The sequence below is a fragment of the Anomaloglossus baeobatrachus genome, chromosome 1 (assembly GCF_048569485.1).
Source record: "Anomaloglossus baeobatrachus isolate aAnoBae1 chromosome 1, aAnoBae1.hap1, whole genome shotgun sequence".
Lineage (NCBI taxonomy): Eukaryota > Metazoa > Chordata > Amphibia > Anura > Aromobatidae > Anomaloglossus > Anomaloglossus baeobatrachus.
Window position 1 is genome coordinate 954002172 of NC_134353.1, and position 21074 is coordinate 954023245.

At 44.5% G+C, this 21074-nt stretch overlaps 2 protein-coding genes across 2 annotated transcripts in view; one reads left to right on the forward strand and one right to left on the reverse strand.

Annotated features, from left to right (window-relative positions):
* The window catches only part of LOC142257368 (uncharacterized), a 560365-nt gene that overhangs the window by 100675 nt on the left and 438616 nt on the right, over nt 1-21074 (reverse strand). The gene's annotated exons all lie outside the window — the stretch shown is intronic.
* LOC142303567 (uncharacterized) overlaps nt 11341-21074 on the forward strand; it is a 38357-nt gene continuing 28623 nt past the window's right edge. The window contains exons 1-5 of the mRNA XM_075345044.1: nt 11341-11352; nt 11406-11582; nt 11665-11788; nt 11870-11937; nt 12139-12241. Of these exons, the coding sequence (XP_075201159.1) occupies nt 11341-11352; nt 11406-11582; nt 11665-11788; nt 11870-11937; nt 12139-12241 (484 nt within the window). The remainder of the gene's footprint in view (nt 11353-11405; nt 11583-11664; nt 11789-11869; nt 11938-12138; nt 12242-21074) is intronic.

Below are 21074 nucleotides of genomic sequence, written 5' to 3' on the forward strand. Positions count from 1 at the left end.
GGGAGGTGAGAGGCTCTGATGTCATCACATTACATCATTATCTATGGGAATAACAGAGGATATGACCGGGGAGGTGAGAGGCTCTGATGTCATCACATTACATTATTATCTATGGGAATAACAGAGGATATGACCGGGGAGGTGAGAGGCTCTGATGTCATCACATTACATCATTATCTATGGGAATAACAGGGGATATGACCGGGGAGGTGAGAGGCTCTGATGTCATCACATTACATCATTATCTATGGGAATAACAGAGGATATGACCGGGGAGGTGAGAGGCTCTGATGTCATCACATTACATCATTATCTATGGGAATAACAGAGGATATGACCGGGGAGGTGAGAGGCTCTGATGTCATCACATTACATCATTATCTATGGGAATAACAGAGGATATGACCGGGGAGGTGAGAGGCTCTGATGTCATCACATTACATCATTATCTATAGGAATAACAGAGGATATGACCGGGGAGGTGAGAGGCTCTGATGTCATCACATTACATTATTATCTATGGGAATAACAGAGGATATGACCGGGGAGGTGAGAGGCTCTGATGTCATCACATTACATCATTATCTATGGGAATAACAGGGGATATGACCGGGGAGGTGAGAGGCTCTGATGTCATCACATTACATCATTATCTATGGGAATAACAGAGGATATGACCGGGGAGGTGAGAGGCTCTGATGTCATCACATTACATCATTATCTATGGGAATAACAGAGGATATGACCGGGGAGGTGAGAGGCTCTGATGTCATCACATTACATCATTATCTATGGGGATAACAGAGGATATGACCGGGGAGGTGAGAGGCTCTGATGTCATCACATTACATCATTATCTATGGGAATAACAGAGGATATGACCGGGGAGGTGAGAGGCTCTGATGTCATCACATTACATCATTACTATGGGGATAACAGAGGATATGACCGGGGAGGTGAGAGGCTCTGATGTCATCACATTACATCATTATCTATGGGAATAACAGAGGATATGACCGGGGAGGTGAGAGGCTCTGATGTCACCACATTACACCATTATCTATGGGAATAACAGAGGATATGACCGGGGAGGTGAGAGGCTCTGATGTCATCACATTACATCATTATCTATGGGGATAACAGAGGATATGACCGGGGAGGTGAGAGGCTCTGATGTCATCACATTACATCATTATCTATGGGGATAACAGAGGATATGACCGGGGAGGTGAGAGGCTCTGATGTCACCACATTACATCATTATCTATGGGGATAACAGAGGATATGACCGGGGAGGTGAGAGGCTCTGATGTCATCACATTACATCATTATCTATGGGGATAACAGAGGATATGACCGGGGAGGTGAGAGGCTCTGATGTCACCACATTACATCATTATCTATGGGGATAACAGAGGATATGACCGGGGAGGTGAGAGGCTCTGATGTCATCACATTACATCATTATCTATGGGGATAACAGAGGATATGACCGGGGAGGTGAGAGGCTCTGATGTCATCACATTACATCATTATCTATGGAGATAACAGAGGATATGACCGGGGAGGTGAGAGGCTCTGATGTCATCACATTACATCATTACTATGGGGATAACAGAGGATATGACCGGGGAGGTGAGAGGCTGTGACGTCACCACATTACATCATTATCTATGGGGATAACAGAGGATATGACCGGGGAGGTGAGAGGCTCTGATGTCATCACATTACATCATTATCTATGGGAATAACAGAGGATATGACCGGGGAGGTGAGAGGCTCTGATGTCACCACATTACACCATTATCTATGGGAATAACAGAGGATATGACCGGGGAGGTGAGAGGATCTGATGTCATCACGTTACATCATTATCTATGGGAATAACAGAGGATATGACCGGGGAGGTGAGAGGCTCTGACGTCACCACATTACATCATTATCTATGGGGATAACAGAGGATATGACCGGGGAGGTGAGAGGCTCTGATGTCATCACATTACATCATTATCTATGGAGATAACAGAGGATATGACCGGGGAGGTGAGAGGCTCTGATGTCATCACATTACATCATTACTATGGGGATAACAGAGGATATGACCGGGGAGGTGAGAGGCTGTGACGTCACCACATTACATCATTATCTATGGGGATAACAGAGGATATGACCGGGGAGGTGAGAGGCTCTGATGTCATCACATTACATCATTATCTATGGGAATAACAGAGGATATGACCGGGGAGGTGAGAGGCTCTGATGTCACCACATTACACCATTATCTATGGGAATAACAGAGGATATGACCGGGGAGGTGAGAGGTTCTGATGTCATCACATTACATCATTATCTATGGGAATAACAGAGGATATGACCGGGGAGGTGAGAGGCTCTGATGTCATCACATTACATCATTATCTATGGGAATAACAGAGGATATGACCGAGGAGGTGAGAGGCTCTGATGTCATCACATTACATCATTATCTATGGGAATAACAGAGGATATGACCGAGGAGGTGAGAGGCTCTGACGTCACCACATTACATCATTATCTATGGGGATAACAGAGGATATGACCGGGGAGGTGAGAGGTTCTGATGTCATCACATTACATTATTATCTATGGGAATAGCAGAGGATATGACCGGGGAGGTGAGAGGCTCTGATGTCATCACATTACATCATTATCTATGGGGATAACAGAGGATATGACCGGGGAGGTGAGAGGTTCTGATGTCATCACATTACATTATTATCTATGGGGATAACAGAGGATATGACCGGGGAGGTGAGAGGCTCTGACGTCACCACATTACATCATTATCTATGGGGATAACAGAGGATATGACCGGGGAGGTGAGAGGCTCTGATGTCATCACATTACATTATTATCTATGGGAATAGCAGAGGATATGACCGGGGAGGTGAGAGGTTCTGATGTCATCACATTACATTATTATCTATGGGAATAACAGAGGATATGACCGGGGAGGTGAGAGGCTCTGATGTCATCACATGACATCATTATCTATGGGAATAACAGAGGATATGACCGGGGAGGTGAGAGGCTCTGATGTCATCACATTACATCATTATCTATGGGAATAACAGGGGATATGACCGGGGAGGTGAGAGGCTCTGATGTCATCACATTATATCATTATCTATGGGAATAACAGAGGATATGACCGGGGAGGTGAGAGGCTCTGATGTCATCACATTACATCATTATCTATGGGAATAACAGAGGATATGACCGGGGAGGTGAGAGGCTCTGATGTCATCACATTACATCATTATCTATGGGAATAACAGGGGATATGACCGGGGAGGTGAGAGGCTCTGATGTCATCACATTACATCATTATCTATGGGAATAACAGAGGATATGACCGGGGAGGTGAGAGGCTCTGATGTCATCACATTACATCATTATCTATGGGAATAACAGAGGATATGACCGGGGAAGTGAGAGGCTCTGATGTCATCACATTACATCATTATCTATGGGAATAACAGAGGATATGACCGGGGAGGTGAGAGGCTCTGATGTCATCACATTATATCATTATCTATGGGAATAACAGAGGATATGACCGGGGAGGTGAGAGGCTCTGATGTCATCACATTACATCATTATCTATGGGGATAACAGGATATGACCGGGGAGGTGAGAGGCTCTGATGTCATCACATTACATCATTATCTATGGAAATAACAGAGGATATGACCGGGGAGGTGAGAGGCTGTGACGTCACCACATTACATCATTATCTATGGGGATAACAGAGGATATGACCGGGGAGGTGAGAGGCTGTGACGTCACCACATTACATCATTATCTATGGGAATAACAGAGGATATGACCGGGGAGGTGAGAGGCTGTGACGTCATCACATTACATCATTATCTATGGGAATAACAGAGGATATGACCGGGGAGGTGAGAGGTTCTGATGTCATCACATTACATCATTATCTATGGGAATAACAGAGGATATGACCGGGGAGGTGAGAGGTTCTGATGTCATCACATTACATCATTATCTATGGGGATAACAGAGGATATGACCGGGGAGGTGAGAGGTTCTGATGTCATCACATTACATCATTATCTATGGGGATAACAGAGGATATGACCGGGGAGGTGAGAGGCTGTGACGTCACCACATTACATCATTATCTATGGGGATAACAGAGGATATGACCGGGGAGGTGAGAGGCTGTGACGTCACCACATTACATCATTATCTATGGGAATAACAGAGGATATGACCGGGGAGGTGAGAGGATCTGATGTCATCACATTACATCATTATCTATGGGAATAACAGGGGATATGACCGGGGAGGTGAGAGGCTCTGATGTCATCACATTACATCATTATCTATGGGAATAACAGAGGATATGACCGGGGAGGTGAGAGGCTCTGATGTCATCACATTACATTATTATCTATGGGAATAACAGAGGATATGACCGGGGAGGTGAGAGGCTCTGATGTCATCACATTACATTATTATCTATGGGAATAACAGAGGATATGACCGGGGAGGTGAGAGGCTCTGATGTCATCACATTACATTATTATCTATGGGAATAACAGAGGATATGACCGGGGAGGTGAGAGGCTGTGATGTCACCACATTACATCATTATCTATGGGGATAACAGAGGATATGACCGGGGAGGTGAGAGGCTGTGATGTCATCACATTACATCATTATCTATGGGAATAACAGGGGATATGACCGGGGAGGTGAGAGGCTCTGATGTCATCACATTACATCATTATCTATGGGAATAACAGAGGATATGACCGGGGAGGTGAGAGGCTCTGATGTCATCACATTACATTATTATCTATGGGAATAACAGAGGATATGACCGGGGAGGTGAGAGGCTCTGATGTCATCACATTACATCATTATCTATGGGAATAACAGGGGATATGACCGGGGAGGTGAGAGGCTCTGATGTCATCACATTACATCATTATCTATGGGAATAACAGAGGATATGACCGGGGAGGTGAGAGGCTCTGATGTCATCACATTACATCATTATCTATGGGAATAACAGAGGATATGACCGGGGAGGTGAGAGGCTCTGATGTCATCACATTACATCATTATCTATGGGAATAACAGAGGATATGACCGGGGAGGTGAGAGGCTCTGATGTCATCACATTACATCATTATCTATAGGAATAACAGAGGATATGACCGGGGAGGTGAGAGGCTCTGATGTCATCACATTACATTATTATCTATGGGAATAACAGAGGATATGACCGGGGAGGTGAGAGGCTCTGATGTCATCACATTACATCATTATCTATGGGAATAACAGGGGATATGACCGGGGAGGTGAGAGGCTCTGATGTCATCACATTACATCATTATCTATGGGAATAACAGAGGATATGACCGGGGAGGTGAGAGGCTCTGATGTCATCACATTACATCATTATCTATGGGAATAACAGAGGATATGACCGGGGAGGTGAGAGGCTCTGATGTCATCACATTACATCATTATCTATGGGAATAACAGAGGATATGACCGGGGAGGTGAAAGGTTCTGATGTCATCACATTACATCATTATCTATGGGAATAACAGAGGATATGACCGGGGAAGTGAGAGGCTCTAATGTCATCACATTACATCATTATCTATGGGAATAACAGAGGATATGACCGGGGAGGTGAGAGGCTGTCACGGCATCACATTACATCATTATCTATGGGGATAACAGAGGATATGACCGGGGAGGTGAGAGGCTCTGATGTCATCACAATACATCATTATCTATGGGGATAACAGAGGATATGACCGGGGAGGTGAGAGGCTCTGATGTCATCACATTACATCATTATCTATGGGGATAACAGAGGATATGACCGGGGAGGTGAGAGGCTGTGACGTCACCACATTACATCATTATCTATGGGGATAACAGAGGATATGACCGGGGAGGTGAGAGGCTGTGACGTCACCACATTACATCATTATCTATGGGAATAACAGAGGATATGACCGGGGAGGTGAGAGGCTGTGACGTCATCACATTACATCATTATCTATGGGAATAACAGAGGATATGACCGGGGAGGTGAGAGGCTCTGATGTCATCACATTACATCATTATCTATGGGAATAACAGAGGATATGACCGGGGAGGTGAGAGGTTCTGATGTCATCACATTACATTATTATCTATGGGAATAACAGAGGATATGACCGGGGAGGTGAGAGGCTCTGATGTCATCACATTACATTATTATCTATGGGAATAACAGAGGATATGACCGGGGAGGTGAGAGGTTCTGATGTCATCACATTACATTATTATCTATGGGAATAACAGGGGATATGACCGGGGAGGTGAGAGGCTCTGATGTCATCACATTACATCATTATCTATGGGAATAACAGAGGATATGACCGGGGAGGTGAGAGGCTCTGATGTCATCACATTACATCATTATCTATGGAGATAACAGAGGATATGACCGGGGAGGTGAGAGGCTCTGATGTCATCACATTACATCATTATCTATGGAGATAACAGAGGATATGACCGGGGAGGTGAGAGGTTCTGATGTCATCACATTACATCATTATCTATGGGAATAACAGAGGATATGACCGGGGAGGTGAGAGGCTGTGATGTCATCACATTACATCATTATCTATGGGAATAACAGGGGATATGACCGGGGAGGTGAGAGGCTCTGATGTCATCACATTACATCATTATCTATGGGAATAACAGAGGATATGACCGGGGAGGTGAGAGGCTCTGATGTCATCACATTACATCATTATCTATGGAGATAACAGAGGATATGACCGGGGAGGTGAGAGGTTCTGATGTCATCACATTACATCATTATCTATGGGAATAACAGAGGATATGACCGGGGAGGTGAGAGGTTCTGATGTCATCACATTACATCATTATCTATGGGAATAACAGAGGATATGACCGGGGAGGTGAGAGGTTCTGATGTCATCACATTACATCATTATCTATGGGGATAACAGAGGATATGACCGGGGAGGTGAGAGGTTCTGATGTCATCACATTACATCATTATCTATGGGGATAACAGAGGATATGACCGGGGAGGTGAGAGGCTGTGACGTCACCACATTACATCATTATCTATGGGGATAACAGAGGATATGACCGGGGAGGTGAGAGGCTGTGACATCACCACATTACATCATTATCTATGGGAATAACAGAGGATATGACCGGGGAGGTGAGAGGTTCTGATGTCATCACATTACATCATTATCTATGGGAATAACAGGGGATATGACCGGGGAGGTGAGAGGCTGTGACGTCACCACATTACATCATTATCTATGGGGATAACAGAGGATATGACCGGGGAGGTGAGAGGCTGTGACGTCACCACATTACATCATTATCTATGGGGATAACAGAGGATATGACCGGGGAGGTGAGAGGATCTGATGTCATCACATTACATCATTATCTATGGGAATAACAGGGGATATGACCGGGGAGGTGAGAGGTTCTGATGTCATCACATTACATTATTATCTATGGGAATAGCAGAGGATATGACCGGGGAGGTGAGAGGTTCTGATGTCATCACATTACATTATTATCTATGGGAATAACAGAGGATATGACCGGGGAGGTGAGAGGCTCTGATGTCATCACATTACATTATTATCTATGGGAATAACAGAGGATATGACCGGGGAGGTGAGAGGCTCTGATGTCATCACATTACATCATTATCTATGGGAATAACAGGGGATATGACCGGGGAGGTGAGAGGCTCTGATGTCATCACATTACATCATTATCTATGGGAATAACAGAGGATATGACCGGGGAGGTGAGAGGCTCTGATGTCATCACATTACATCATTATCTATGGGAATAACAGAGGATATGACCGGGGAGGTGAGAGGCTCTGATGTCATCACATTACATCATTATCTATAGGAATAACAGAGGATATGACCGGGGAGGTGAGAGGCTCTGATGTCATCACATTACATTATTATCTATGGGAATAACAGAGGATATGACCGGGGAGGTGAGAGGCTCTGATGTCATCACATTACATCATTATCTATGGGAATAACAGGGGATATGACCGGGGAGGTGAGAGGTTCTGATGTCATCACATTACATCATTATCTATGGGAATAACAGAGGATATGACCGGGGAGGTGAGAGGCTCTGATGTCATCACATTACATCATTATCTATGGGAATAACAGAGGATATGACCGGGGAGGTGAAAGGTTCTGATGTCATCACATTACATCATTATCTATGGGAATAACAGAGGATATGACCGGGGAGGTGAGAGGCTCTGATGTCATCACATTACATCATTATCTATGGGAATAACAGAGGATATGACCGGGGAGGTGAAAGGTTCTGATGTCATCACATTACATCATTATCTATGGGAATAACAGAGGATATGACCGGGGAAGTGAGAGGCTCTAATGTCATCACATTACATCATTATCTATGGGAATAACAGAGGATATGACCGGGGAGGTGAGAGGCTGTCACGGCATCACATTACATCATTATCTATGGGAATAACAGAGGATATGACCGGGGAGGTGAGAGGTTCTGATGTCATCACATTACATCATTATCTATGGGAATAACAGAGGATATGACCGGGGAGGTGAGAGGCTCTGATGTCATCACATTACATCATTATCTATGGGAATAACAGAGGATATGACCGGGGAGGTGAAAGGTTCTGATGTCATCACATTACATCATTATCTATGGGAATAACAGAGGATATGACCGGGGAAGTGAGAGGCTCTAATGTCATCACATTACATCATTATCTATGGGAATAACAGAGGATATGACCGGGGAGGTGAGAGGCTGTCACGGCATCACATTACATCATTATCTATGGGGATAACAGAGGATATGACCGGGGAGGTGAGAGGCTCTGATGTCATCACATTACATCATTATCTATGGGGATAACAGAGGATATGACCGAGGAGGTGAGAGGCTCTGATGTCATCACATTACATCATTATCTATGGGGATAACAGAGGATATGACCGGGGAGGTGAGAGGTTCTGATGTCATCACATTACATCATTATCTATGGGAATAACAGAGGATATGACCGGGGAGGTGAGAGGCTGTGACGTCACCACATTACATCATTATCTATGGGAATAACAGAGGATATGACCGGGGAGGTGAGAGGCTGTGACGTCATCACATTACATCATTATCTATGGGAATAACAGAGGATATGACCGGGGAGGTGAGAGGCTCTGATGTCATCACATTACATCATTATCTATGGGAATAACAGGGGATATGACCGGGGAGGTGAGAGGCTCTGATGTCATCACATTACATTATTATCTATGGGAATAACAGAGGATATGACCGGGGAGGTGAGAGGTTCTGATGTCATCACATTACATTATTATCTATGGGAATAACAGGGGATATGACCGGGGAGGTGAGAGGCTCTGATGTCATCACATTACATCATTATCTATGGGAATAACAGAGGATATGACCGGGGAGGTGAGAGGCTCTGATGTCATCACATTACATCATTATCTATGGAGATAACAGAGGATATGACCGGGGAGGTGAGAGGCTCTGATGTCATCACATTACATCATTATCTATGGAGATAACAGAGGATATGACCGGGGAGGTGAGAGGTTCTGATGTCATCACATTACATCATTATCTATGGGAATAACAGAGGATATGACCGGGGAGGTGAGAGGCTGTGATGTCATCACATTACATCATTATCTATGGGAATAACAGGGGATATGACCGGGGAGGTGAGAGGCTCTGATGTCATCACATTACATCATTATCTATGGGAATAACAGAGGATATGACCGGGGAGGTGAGAGGCTCTGATGTCATCACATTACATCATTATCTATGGAGATAACAGAGGATATGACCGGGGAGGTGAGAGGTTCTGATGTCATCACATTACATCATTATCTATGGGAATAACAGAGGATATGACCGGGGAGGTGAGAGGCTGTGATGTCATCACATTACATCATTATCTATGGGAATAACAGGGGATATGACCGGGGAGGTGAGAGGCTCTGATGTCATCACATTACATCATTATCTATGGGAATAACAGAGGATATGACCGGGGAGGTGAGAGGCTCTGATGTCATCACATTACATCATTATCTATGGAGATAACAGAGGATATGACCGGGGAGGTGAGAGGCTCTGATGTCATCACATTACATCATTATCTATGGAGATAACAGAGGATATGACCGGGGAGGTGAGAGGCTGTGATGTCATCACATTACATCATTATCTATGGGGATAACAGAGGATATGACCGGGGAGGTGAGAGGTTCTGATGTCATCACATTACATCATTATCTATGGGGATAACAGAGGATATGACCGGGGAGGTGAGAGGCTCTGATATCATCACATTACATCATTATCTATGGGGATAATAGGATATGACCGGGGAGGTGAGAGGCTCTGATGTCATCACATTACATCATTATCTATGGGGATAATAGGATATGACCGGGGAGGTGAGAGGCTCTGATGTCATCACATTACATCATTATTTATGGGAATAACAGAGGATATGACCGGGGAGGTGAGAGGCTCTGATGTCATCACATTACATCATTATCTATGGGAATAACAGAGGATATGACCGGGGAGGTGAGAGGCTCTGATGTCATCACATTACATCATTATCTATGGGGATAACAGAGGATATGACCGGGGAGGTGAGAGGCTCTGATGTCATCACATTACATCATTATTTATGGGAATAACAGAGGATATGACCGGGGAGGTGAGAGGCTCTGATGTCATCACATTACATCATTATCTATGGGAATAACAGAGGATATGACCGGGGAGGTGAGAGGCTCTGATGTCATCACATTACATCATTATTTATGGGAATAACAGAGGATATGACCGGGGAGGTGAGAGGCTCTGATGTCATCACATTACATCATTATCTATGGGGATAACAGAGGATATGACCGGGGAGGTGAGAGGCTCTGATGTCATCACATTACATCATTATTTATGGGAATAACAGAGGATATGACCGGGGAGGTGAGAGGCTCTGATGTCATCACATTACATCATTATCTATGGGAATAACAGAGGATATGACCGGGGAGGTGAGAGGCTCTGATGTCATCACATTACATCATTATCTATGGGAATAACAGGGGATATGACCGGGGAGGTGAGAGGTTCTGATGTCATCACATTACATCATTATCTATGGGAATAACAGAGGATATGACCGGGGAGGTGATGGACTCTGGAAATGTGTGTAGTGATATTATTAATGTCTCCACACTCAGGATTACACAGTAGTGAAGACCTCTAGTGATCGCTGTCAGGCCCCTGTGTCTGAAGGACGGGGAGGAACCCTGAGCCCAATCCCGGGGCCTCCATCTCACCCCCGGATACATGAGGACATCAATGACCAGAACATCCTGGAACTCACCCACAAGATGCTGGAGCTGCTGACTGGAGAGGTGACACTGCTGGGAATGCTGGGACATTATACAGGACAGCACTGGAGGATTCTGGGTGATGACGGTATCATTGTGTTGTCAGGTTCCTATAAGGTGTCAGGACGTCACGGTCTATTTCTCCATGGAGGAGTGGGAGTATCTAGAAGGACACAAGGAGCGGTACAAGGAGGTGATGATGGAGGAGCCCCAGCCCCACACATCACCAGGTAATAGACAGGACTGAATACACCCGGCCTATAATTATCTGTATGTAATAATGATGTCCGTCCTGTCTGTGTCTCCTGCAGGTGTCTCCAGTACGAGGACGACCCCAGAGAGATGTCCCGCTCCTCCTCCTCCTCCACAGGATCCTCAGGTAGATGGAGATCTCCCCTATGAGGTGTAGACGGCTGTGACCTCCTTGTGTTCAGTCTTGTTTTCTCCTCCAGTATTAGATGTTTTATACTTGTGTAATGAGAGCGGTGGAGACGGCAGGATCACAGCTGACCACAGGCCTCACATGTCCGGATCTTATCTCCATTATTCCCGGGGACTTTTACAATATTTTGTTTTGCAGCTTTTGGATCCGGATAAAGATCTGAACAATATTAATTCTCCAGAGAGAAATGTGAGGGGCGATCAGCGGAGTAACGAGGAGATTCCTACAGATCACCGCCCCGGTGAGGCTCTTAGATGTATAGTCACTGTTTTAGCCTTTATGATGCAATACTGTTATGTGATGTCACAGGTTGTGGATTTATAATATGGATGATAAGATACAGCCGGGGAGGAATTATACTAATGTGACTGCGGCCGATTTCTTCATCATCCGCGGTCAGTCCTGATGAAGAAAAAGTATTTGTCCAATTTGGGACTAAGAAGCCATCGTCTCCTATTACACTCATGTCAGTGTTTGATAACAGAATATGGAGACATAAACCCCAATATCAGTGACTGACAGCCGGGCTCCCGCCATACTGATTGGGATTGGAGATAACGCTGAGCCTCATCTTTACCCCTTAAGATGCTGCGCTTAGTAGCAAAGAAGGACTCTAGGTGGTTAGATAATGGAGGGGACTTTCTCTCACCCATGAGACCCAATGGACTAAATAAATATATTTTTTAAAAAAAATGAATGTGCATCGGAATAAAAAAAGTCTAAAACCTTTTTATTTTTACAAATATAGAAAATAGACTCTTATAGAGTGTAACCCATATAATAAAGGTAATACGTTATTTTGACATAAAGGGTTTCTTGAAGTCAAACAGAAGAGAAGGTATTTTCCCTCTGGAAATAGAAATACCAGGTTACAGGGAAGTTGGGTTATTGGGGATAACCTAAAGGTGGTAAAGGCCAGGACTTTATCCTCAATCCCAATCTCCAGAGTAAAGGCCATAGAGATCAGAGGATGACTGATCGGCTTGGCCTAACAATTGGAATCTATAACCAGAAATGCTTAGATCCTGAAAACCATCATTAATGGGTACAAGATGGAGTTACTCTCCAATCCAACGTTGTATTAAGTGATGCCTACTAGTCGAATTCTGACTGGGATAATGCATATCGCAGAATTGCGTTGTTTGACCGCCGTTCTCAGCTCAAAAACCAGTGAATCCTTGCAGCACACAGTGTGCGCACTGGGAGGGTGCATAAGTCTGCAGTCACAAAGAGAGACTGACGACTTAACATTTAAGGCCAGAGAACCCCTTTAACAGAGTAGCTGTGACTCCAGACAATCATCCAACCAGAAATAACCAGCACTGAGGCATGTGAGCAGTGAGTGTAAATGGCTTCTCCCAAAATGTGATGGGGCAAACCAAACAAGGAATTGCACCCTCCTGAATAGAAGTGAAACTGGAAGGCAAAACATAAGAAATAAAGACAACATCCTTCATTAGTTGTACGAACACAAAACAGGCAGTGTCCAACCAAGAGGGAAAGCAACAAACAACCAGAGAGCACCGGTTTGAACCCCAGAGAGGAGCCATGAGAATACCTTAGTAGGCATGAAATCCTTCATTGCCTCCCAGACGCACTGTGTGGAGGAATCGTGACAGCGCCCTCTGCTAGGCGTCATCTGCATCTCTATACAAAGCCGGGCGTACCTCTCGGCATTGAGCATGTCCAACGTCAGGTGTAGTTCACTGCTCATGGTCAGAAGTCATCGCACTTCCGGTCATGCACACTATGTATCTCTGAAGCCAACAACAGAAGAATCCAAGAAAAGGAAAACCGGGCACTAATCAGCTCACCGACCAACCTCCAAGCAAATTCACCTTTCCACTCAAAGTCCGGTACAGCTCGCTCCGGCATAGTTACAGCTTTGCTCCGGGCACTGGTGCGCCTTCCAAGCATAAGTCCCATCCATAAGAAGCAAATGAAGAGGAGGGCACTCACCGGGCTGCCATATACAAAAAGTCTGTTTATTTCAGCATCAGGTAAAATATAAAAACAGCGGGGGAGAGGAGGGGGAAATGCACGGCACAGCAGACGACGGCTGTTTCGTGCTTAACAAGCAATTCAACAGGTCTACAAACACATGACGTCAGATCCCCTTTCTTATAGGGCAACACCCCACAGAGGAAATATCAGAAACTTATAAAAACATTTTAAAAACATCAATAAACAACAAAAATGTTTCAAATATGATCCACTAGAGAATACTATTCATTCAATTATTAACAGAAATTGTCATTAAATACAGAAAGATGGGGATCTAACCGATTTGGCAAGACATAGACCAATAGTAGCCTTCAAAAGATGCAAAAGTTTGGGTGATATTTTGGTTAAAAAAAGATATGTGCCACCCACTACCTGGTTGCATAAATATAGCCCAAAGGGGAATTACAAGTGTGGCAGTTGTTCATTTTGCAAGTTTCACTGCACAGATAGACCTCTAAAAATAGGGAACATCTGGCATATTACTAAACAGCTGATCACTTGCAAAACCAAAATGGTGGTATGTATCATTTTTTGCCCGTGCGGAATGTACTACATCGGGAAAACTATCCGGCCGCTCTTTGTTAGATTTAGAGAGCACCGCAACTCTATAATAGAGACAGGTATTGGTGTAACTAAAATGATTTCACATGTTAGAGACATACATGGAGCCAATAAAAATATACTAACTTTTGCTGGTTTAGAGCAAGTGGAGCCCAGAGCAGAAGGAGGAGATCTCCATAACATTCTACTACAAAGGGAAGCTCAATATATTTTTTTTTTTTTTAAATCAGATACTTTTTATTAAAACAGAATACATACAACAGAATAACAAATCGGCATCCAAATTAAATTTATCACATCTATTACCCCTTTAACTCCCCCTCCCGCCCCCCTCCCCCACCCCGGCAGCAACACTTCTCCCCGATACTACATCCCATATAGTACACACTTATAATACCCTCCAACTGCAGTATAGCAACCATCCCGTTGTGCAGGAGGAACAACTAGTAACACCAATAAAACAAAACACACACATCAGAGGTCTCAGACGGCCATCCCGGTCCCAGACCAGTTTATTGGTCCATCACTCGTCTTATTCGCATTGCAGCCAAGGAGACCATAGCTTCTCAAACATTTTAACATTCCCCCTTCTTTCATACACTCCCCGTTCCAGCTGAAGAATACACTTCACCCTTTTAATGTACTCTTCCCCTGGTCGGGGGGTCTTTTTTAATCCAGGACCTGGCGATTACCTTTCTTGCCGCATACAGCAGCCTAGCAATGACAATTTTCATAGTATTTTCCACCCCAAGCTCCTCAACATATCCCAATAGGCATATCACTGGTTCCCTGGGAAGGACACACCCATATGTTCTTCCTATCTTGTGGATAACCTTAGTCCAAAAGGAGACCAGTCTCGGACAAGACCACATCATGTGAAAAATACCTGCGTCAGATCCTTGACACCTTGGACACTCCGAATTCCTTTTCAACCCCATTTTAAACATCAGTAAAGGAGACCTATATACCCGGTGAATCACGTATAGGTGAGATAGTCTGGCCGGTTCGCTCATGGAAAGTTTAGGGACATACTCTAAGATACTCTCCCACACCTCCTCCGTTATCGGCCCAACTTCCTCCTCCCATTTAGATTTAGCTTTAATTGGGTAGTCTAAAAGAAAGGTATGTAGTATATCTTTATATGTGCCAGAAATGATCCCTTTAGTGCTTCCTCCGCCCTTGCACACATACTCCAGTACCAGGTCAGTCTGTATGGCCACACTTTGTTTAGCCGCTTGGGCTGCAATCGCATGTTTTAATTGTCTGTAGTGGAGCCAGCCGGACGCCGGCAACTGAAACTCACTCTGTAACTGCGGGAACGACTTCACAATTCCTCCGTCCAATATCTGATGCATGTATATCACACCCTTGCGTCTCCACTCCTCAATATTCCCCATTTTCTGAATCTCCGGGAGATTACTGTTATCCCAGATAGGTGTAAACTTAGTTAACCGGGTCACCCCTCTCACCCTTTTCAGCCTATCCCAGGTCTTATTTATAAGTGCCATTGTAGGAGATGTTCTACCCAGGAGCCCCACCGCACCATCCTCTAGTCCCATTACCAATGGACTTCTACCCACTATGTAGTCCAGTACTTCTTTAATGCCCCCATCTTTCTCTCGATCAGACCAACCCCTGAGGTGTTGACATTGCGCCGCTATATAATACAATTCCGGATTTGGGATTGCTAGACCCCCCTCATCCTTCAGCCTTTGTAAAGTCTCTAATCGCACCCTAGGCTGCTTTTTACCCCACACCAGGTCCCTAAACAGCGAGTTTATCCCTTTAAATCTTTTCCTTGAAATACAAACAGGGGCATTGTGCAGTATGTATAGGAGTTTAGGCATTACTACCATCTTTAGCAAATTAACCCTTCCAACAACTGACAAATGTAGCTTGTTCCAGGCATCCACCTTGGCTCTCAATTTTTTAAGGAGAGGCCATAAGTTCACCTGTATGTATTTTTCTACTGGCAGAGATATCTGGATACCTAGATATTTAAATTCCTCCACATTCTTCAATTTGTTAGCCCCAGTATCCTCATTTGTCCAGGTTACTTCCCCATCCACTTTAAAGAGGCTCGATTTAGACCAATTAATGGTCAGTCCCGAAACTTCTCCAAATTTCTCTATTATCTGCATGGCATGATCCAATGAGGCTGATGGATCCCCCAAGAAAAGTAATAAATCGTCAGCATAAAGAGCTATTTTCTCCTCTAAATGCCCATACTTAAATCCATGGATCTCCTTTGTTTTCCTAATGGCCGCCGCCAGAGGCACTATTGCAATAGCAAATAGGAGCGGCGATAGTGGGCAGCCCTGTCTCGTTCCCCAGTGCAACTCAAACGCTGAGGAGGTCATACCGTTAACTCTCACTTCAGCAGTAGGCCTATTATACAACAGCTGCACCCACTTTACAAACCGTGGGCCAAAACCCATATGCTGCAACACTTTCCACAGATACCCCCACTCAACACTATCGAACGCTTTCTGGGCATCTAGCGAAGCGATCACCCTCCGGCCAGGGTTGTCAGGCGGCAACTGTAGATTAAGATATAATCTGATATTAGCAGCTGTCGACCTATTGGCCATGAACCCTGATTGGTCCATATGTATTAGGTTAGATATAACTCCAGTCAGCCGGTTTGACAACACCTTAGCCAGAAGCTTCACGTCCGCTGTTAATAACGAGATGGGTCTATATGAGTCTGGAAGCCTCGGATTTTTATCCTCCTTAGGAATTACTACTATTATTGCTTCTCTCATAGATTCAGGCAATACACCCTCCCCCTCCGCCACCTCAAAGACGTTCAATAGTTTGGGTAATAGGATTTCTTCTAACTGTTTATAAATTTCAACTGGTAGCCCGTCTGCTCCCGAGGCCTTGTCATTGCTCATGCCATGCAGAGCGCCCTCCAGTTCATCAATTGTAATAGGTGACTGGAAGCTCAATATATAATAAAGTACTGGGCCCCCTAGGGTTAAACGAGAAAAACGATCTCACAGTGATCTTGTAGGATTAGAAAAGCTGGAGATTTCTTGCTGTTTTCATGTCTTTGTTATAAGTGTTACAGTCTGATGTTATTTATTGATGTTTTTATAAGTTTCTGATATTTCCTCTGTTGGGTGTTGCCCTATAAGAAAGGGGATCTGACGTCATGTGTTTGTAGACCTGTTGAATTGCTGGTTAAGCACGAAACAGCCGTCGTCTGCTATGCCGTGCATTTCCCCCTCCCCCCGCTGTTTTTATATTTTACCTCATGCTGAAATAAACAGACTTTTTGTATGCGGCAGCCCGGTGAGTGCCCTCCTCTTTTGCTTCTTACATCTCTGAAGTCAGGACACGTACAGCTGGCTTCAGAGTAAAAAATCTGTTTGTGTGCTACTACGTATATGCTGAGACTGTTGGGCAAGGATTCTAGATATGCATACAGAACTGCTCGTTCTGGGTGCTAGTATGCTGTCCGCACTCTCTTCCAAACTGGGCTGGAATAATGAAACACTGGTGGCAGCTACATTATGGCAAGGATTGTTTTGTAGAGTTAGGCTGCTTTCATACTTCCGATTTTTGCAGTGCGGCTCAATCCGGCTCAATAACGTATGCGGCGGAAAAAAATGATCCGTTGCATACGTTTTTCCATGCGGTCCGTCCGTTTTTTTTGACAGATGCGGCTTGATACTGAGCATGTGCAGTGCAAAAAACCGCATCCGGCCTCCGGATGTGGTTTTTGCCGCAGCACGCCACATCCGGCGTCCATAGGCTTGCCTTGTAAATCGCACCGGATTCGGCGCGATGCGTTTTTTTTCGCCGCAGAAAACGTGCAAGGCAATGTTCCATCCGGCCGCCGCATGGGCTAAATATGCCGCATCCGTCAAAAACCGGACGCAACGCAAGGCCATGCGGCACAATACGACGCTAATGCAAGTGGTGGTGCCACACTGGAGCACGGCCCTGCTTGTATTTCTTGTATCACATAAGGTGTTTTGCGTCTATTTATATGTCGATTCCCAGTTTTACCAGCCTTACCGGTTATACAGACCTCTATGGGTGCCCACACTCTGTGACCCAGTAAACTTAGACCTAATTTTTTGATAAAGGCTATTTAATGCCGAAAACGTTCATGAAATGAATGAAGGTTACAACTCGATATTTTGCAAATGAGTGAAGAATTATAATAATAAAAATAATTTTTGGACCACCATATCTGTTTCTTTCTCATTTGGGTGTGCCAGAGCTACGCTTGATGATAGATGATGTCAAGAATAAATACTGGAATTGTTTGACTGTCTCTGTGGTTCCAGGATCTTCTCCAAGCTCGACCTCCGTGGTGCCTACAACCTCGTCCAGATATAGTTGGGTGATGAATGGAAGATTGCTTTTAATGCCCGTAACAGTCACTATGAGTATCGGGAAATGCAATTTGGGCTCAGCAATGTTCTGGCGATCGTCCAGGAATTTGTGAACGATATATTTCAGGACCCTCCTCTACCCATGCGTGGTGGTGTACCTGGACAACATCTTGGTGGTCTCTCCTGATCTCTCTACACACAGGAACTACAGAGACTAAGTGAGAATCAATTATACGCCAAATTTGAGAAGTGTCCCCTTGAACTGTCTTCCCTCCTTTTGCTTGGTTACGTAATCTTGGACACCAGCCTGAAGATTGACCCGGACGAGGTGTTGGTGGTGCTGAAGTGGACCTGTCCTGATGGAGTAAAGGTGATTCAACTGTTCCTCAGTTTTGCCAATTTTACCCAGTCAGTGTTTATTAAAAGAATTTTAGGAAATACAGAAAACAAAAAAAAACAGAAGAGTATAGGGAAGTATTGCATTAATATCAAACCCAATGTAGATATATAACATATTCTCATATATTCATGTCATTTCTGCCCTGTATTATTATAACTGTACTCTTGGGGTAATCCTCAAACTCCATTGCAGAATCTACTATTAATCCAGCTGTCTCTGGACCACTGGAACATAATGATTTATTCCAACTTAATACATATGAAACAAGGAATTAAGATCAAGATAGAACCAAGAAGAGAAGAGAGATTTAAAGGCGACAAGGGAAAACGGGGGGATCGGATACTGCTACCGGAATATATTAGAAAAGTCTGCTGTTTCCTTAAATGATATCCAAGGTTGCCACAACCTCACAAATTTTTCCCGTGAGTCTGAGAGTTCCGACGAGAGTTCCTCCTTACGAAATATATGGGAAAATTCCGTCAGCCACTCTGTTATACTAGGTCGCGTCATCGATCGCCAGAGCCTTGGGATAACTGCTCGTGCCGCTATTAGACTGAAGCACAGCAGACTCTTTTTCTGTTGCCCTATGGAACCGGGAAGGATTGATAGAATTGCGGTTTTGAATGACGGCGTGACTCGTTCCTCCGTCATTTGCTTATAAACCTGATACACCTTTGTCCAGAATGGGGCCACTCCTTGACACTCCCACCATATGTGCGCCATGGTTCCCTTTTCCCTATCACATCTCCAACAATGATCTGATACCAAAGGGAATGCCTTGTGGACTCTAGTGGGTCATTGGTACCACCTCGTCAGTAGCTTGTAACTTTTTTCTTGGGCATTACTCGTTACAGATATTTTATGGGAGAATATATATGCCTTTTGTTTGTCTTCCTCTGTGAGGTCATAACCCAATTCCTTCTCCCATGCCCGGATATAATTGGGGTCCACCGACCCTTGTCGATTTAATAAGTTACTTATTAATGAGATCTGGTGTGTGGGTGGTGTCTCCCTTGAGAATAGTTGTTCAAATGGTGTGGTCGATAGTAATCGGGGAGATCGCCCCCCTCCATATTCGGAATTTACAAATGAACTTAGCTCTATATATTCCATCCACTTTAAGAGGGAATTGGTTCTGTAGTTCCTCAAAGGATGGTAAAGATCCTTCTCTCATTATGTCACCCATTCGGATATCTGACCGCCTGTTCCATCCCAGGAATTCCTCCACCAGACACCCCGGGGGAAAATCAGGGTTGTCAAACGGGGGTCAGTAGGGAACTGGTACTAGTTAACCCCTTTTGTGGTTTTAACTTTGTCCCATACTTTTAACGTAGCCGCAGGCAAGATCCCTCCAGGTTCCAACAATGTGTCCTGTCTAGGGGAGATCCAGGGTAATTTTTTCAGCATTGTCCGGGAGCATTTGAGTACATCCTTCAAAACCAAGATAAGCTCTTTCTGCCGTACGACTCAAGATCCTTTAGGCTGGGTTCACACATAGCGACAGCGACAACGACGTCGCTGTTACGTCACCATTTTCTGTGACGTAGCAGTGACCTTGTAAGTTGCTGTTATGATCACTGCTTAGCTGTCAAACACAGAAACGCAGCAGCGATCATAACGTCTCTATATGTACAGAGAGTTGCGCACACTGCTTAGCGCTTGCTCCCTGCTCTCCTAGCTACAGTACACATCGGGTTAATTAACCCGATGTGTACTGCAGCTACATGTGCAGAGATCAGGGAGCCGGCAGCACAGGCACC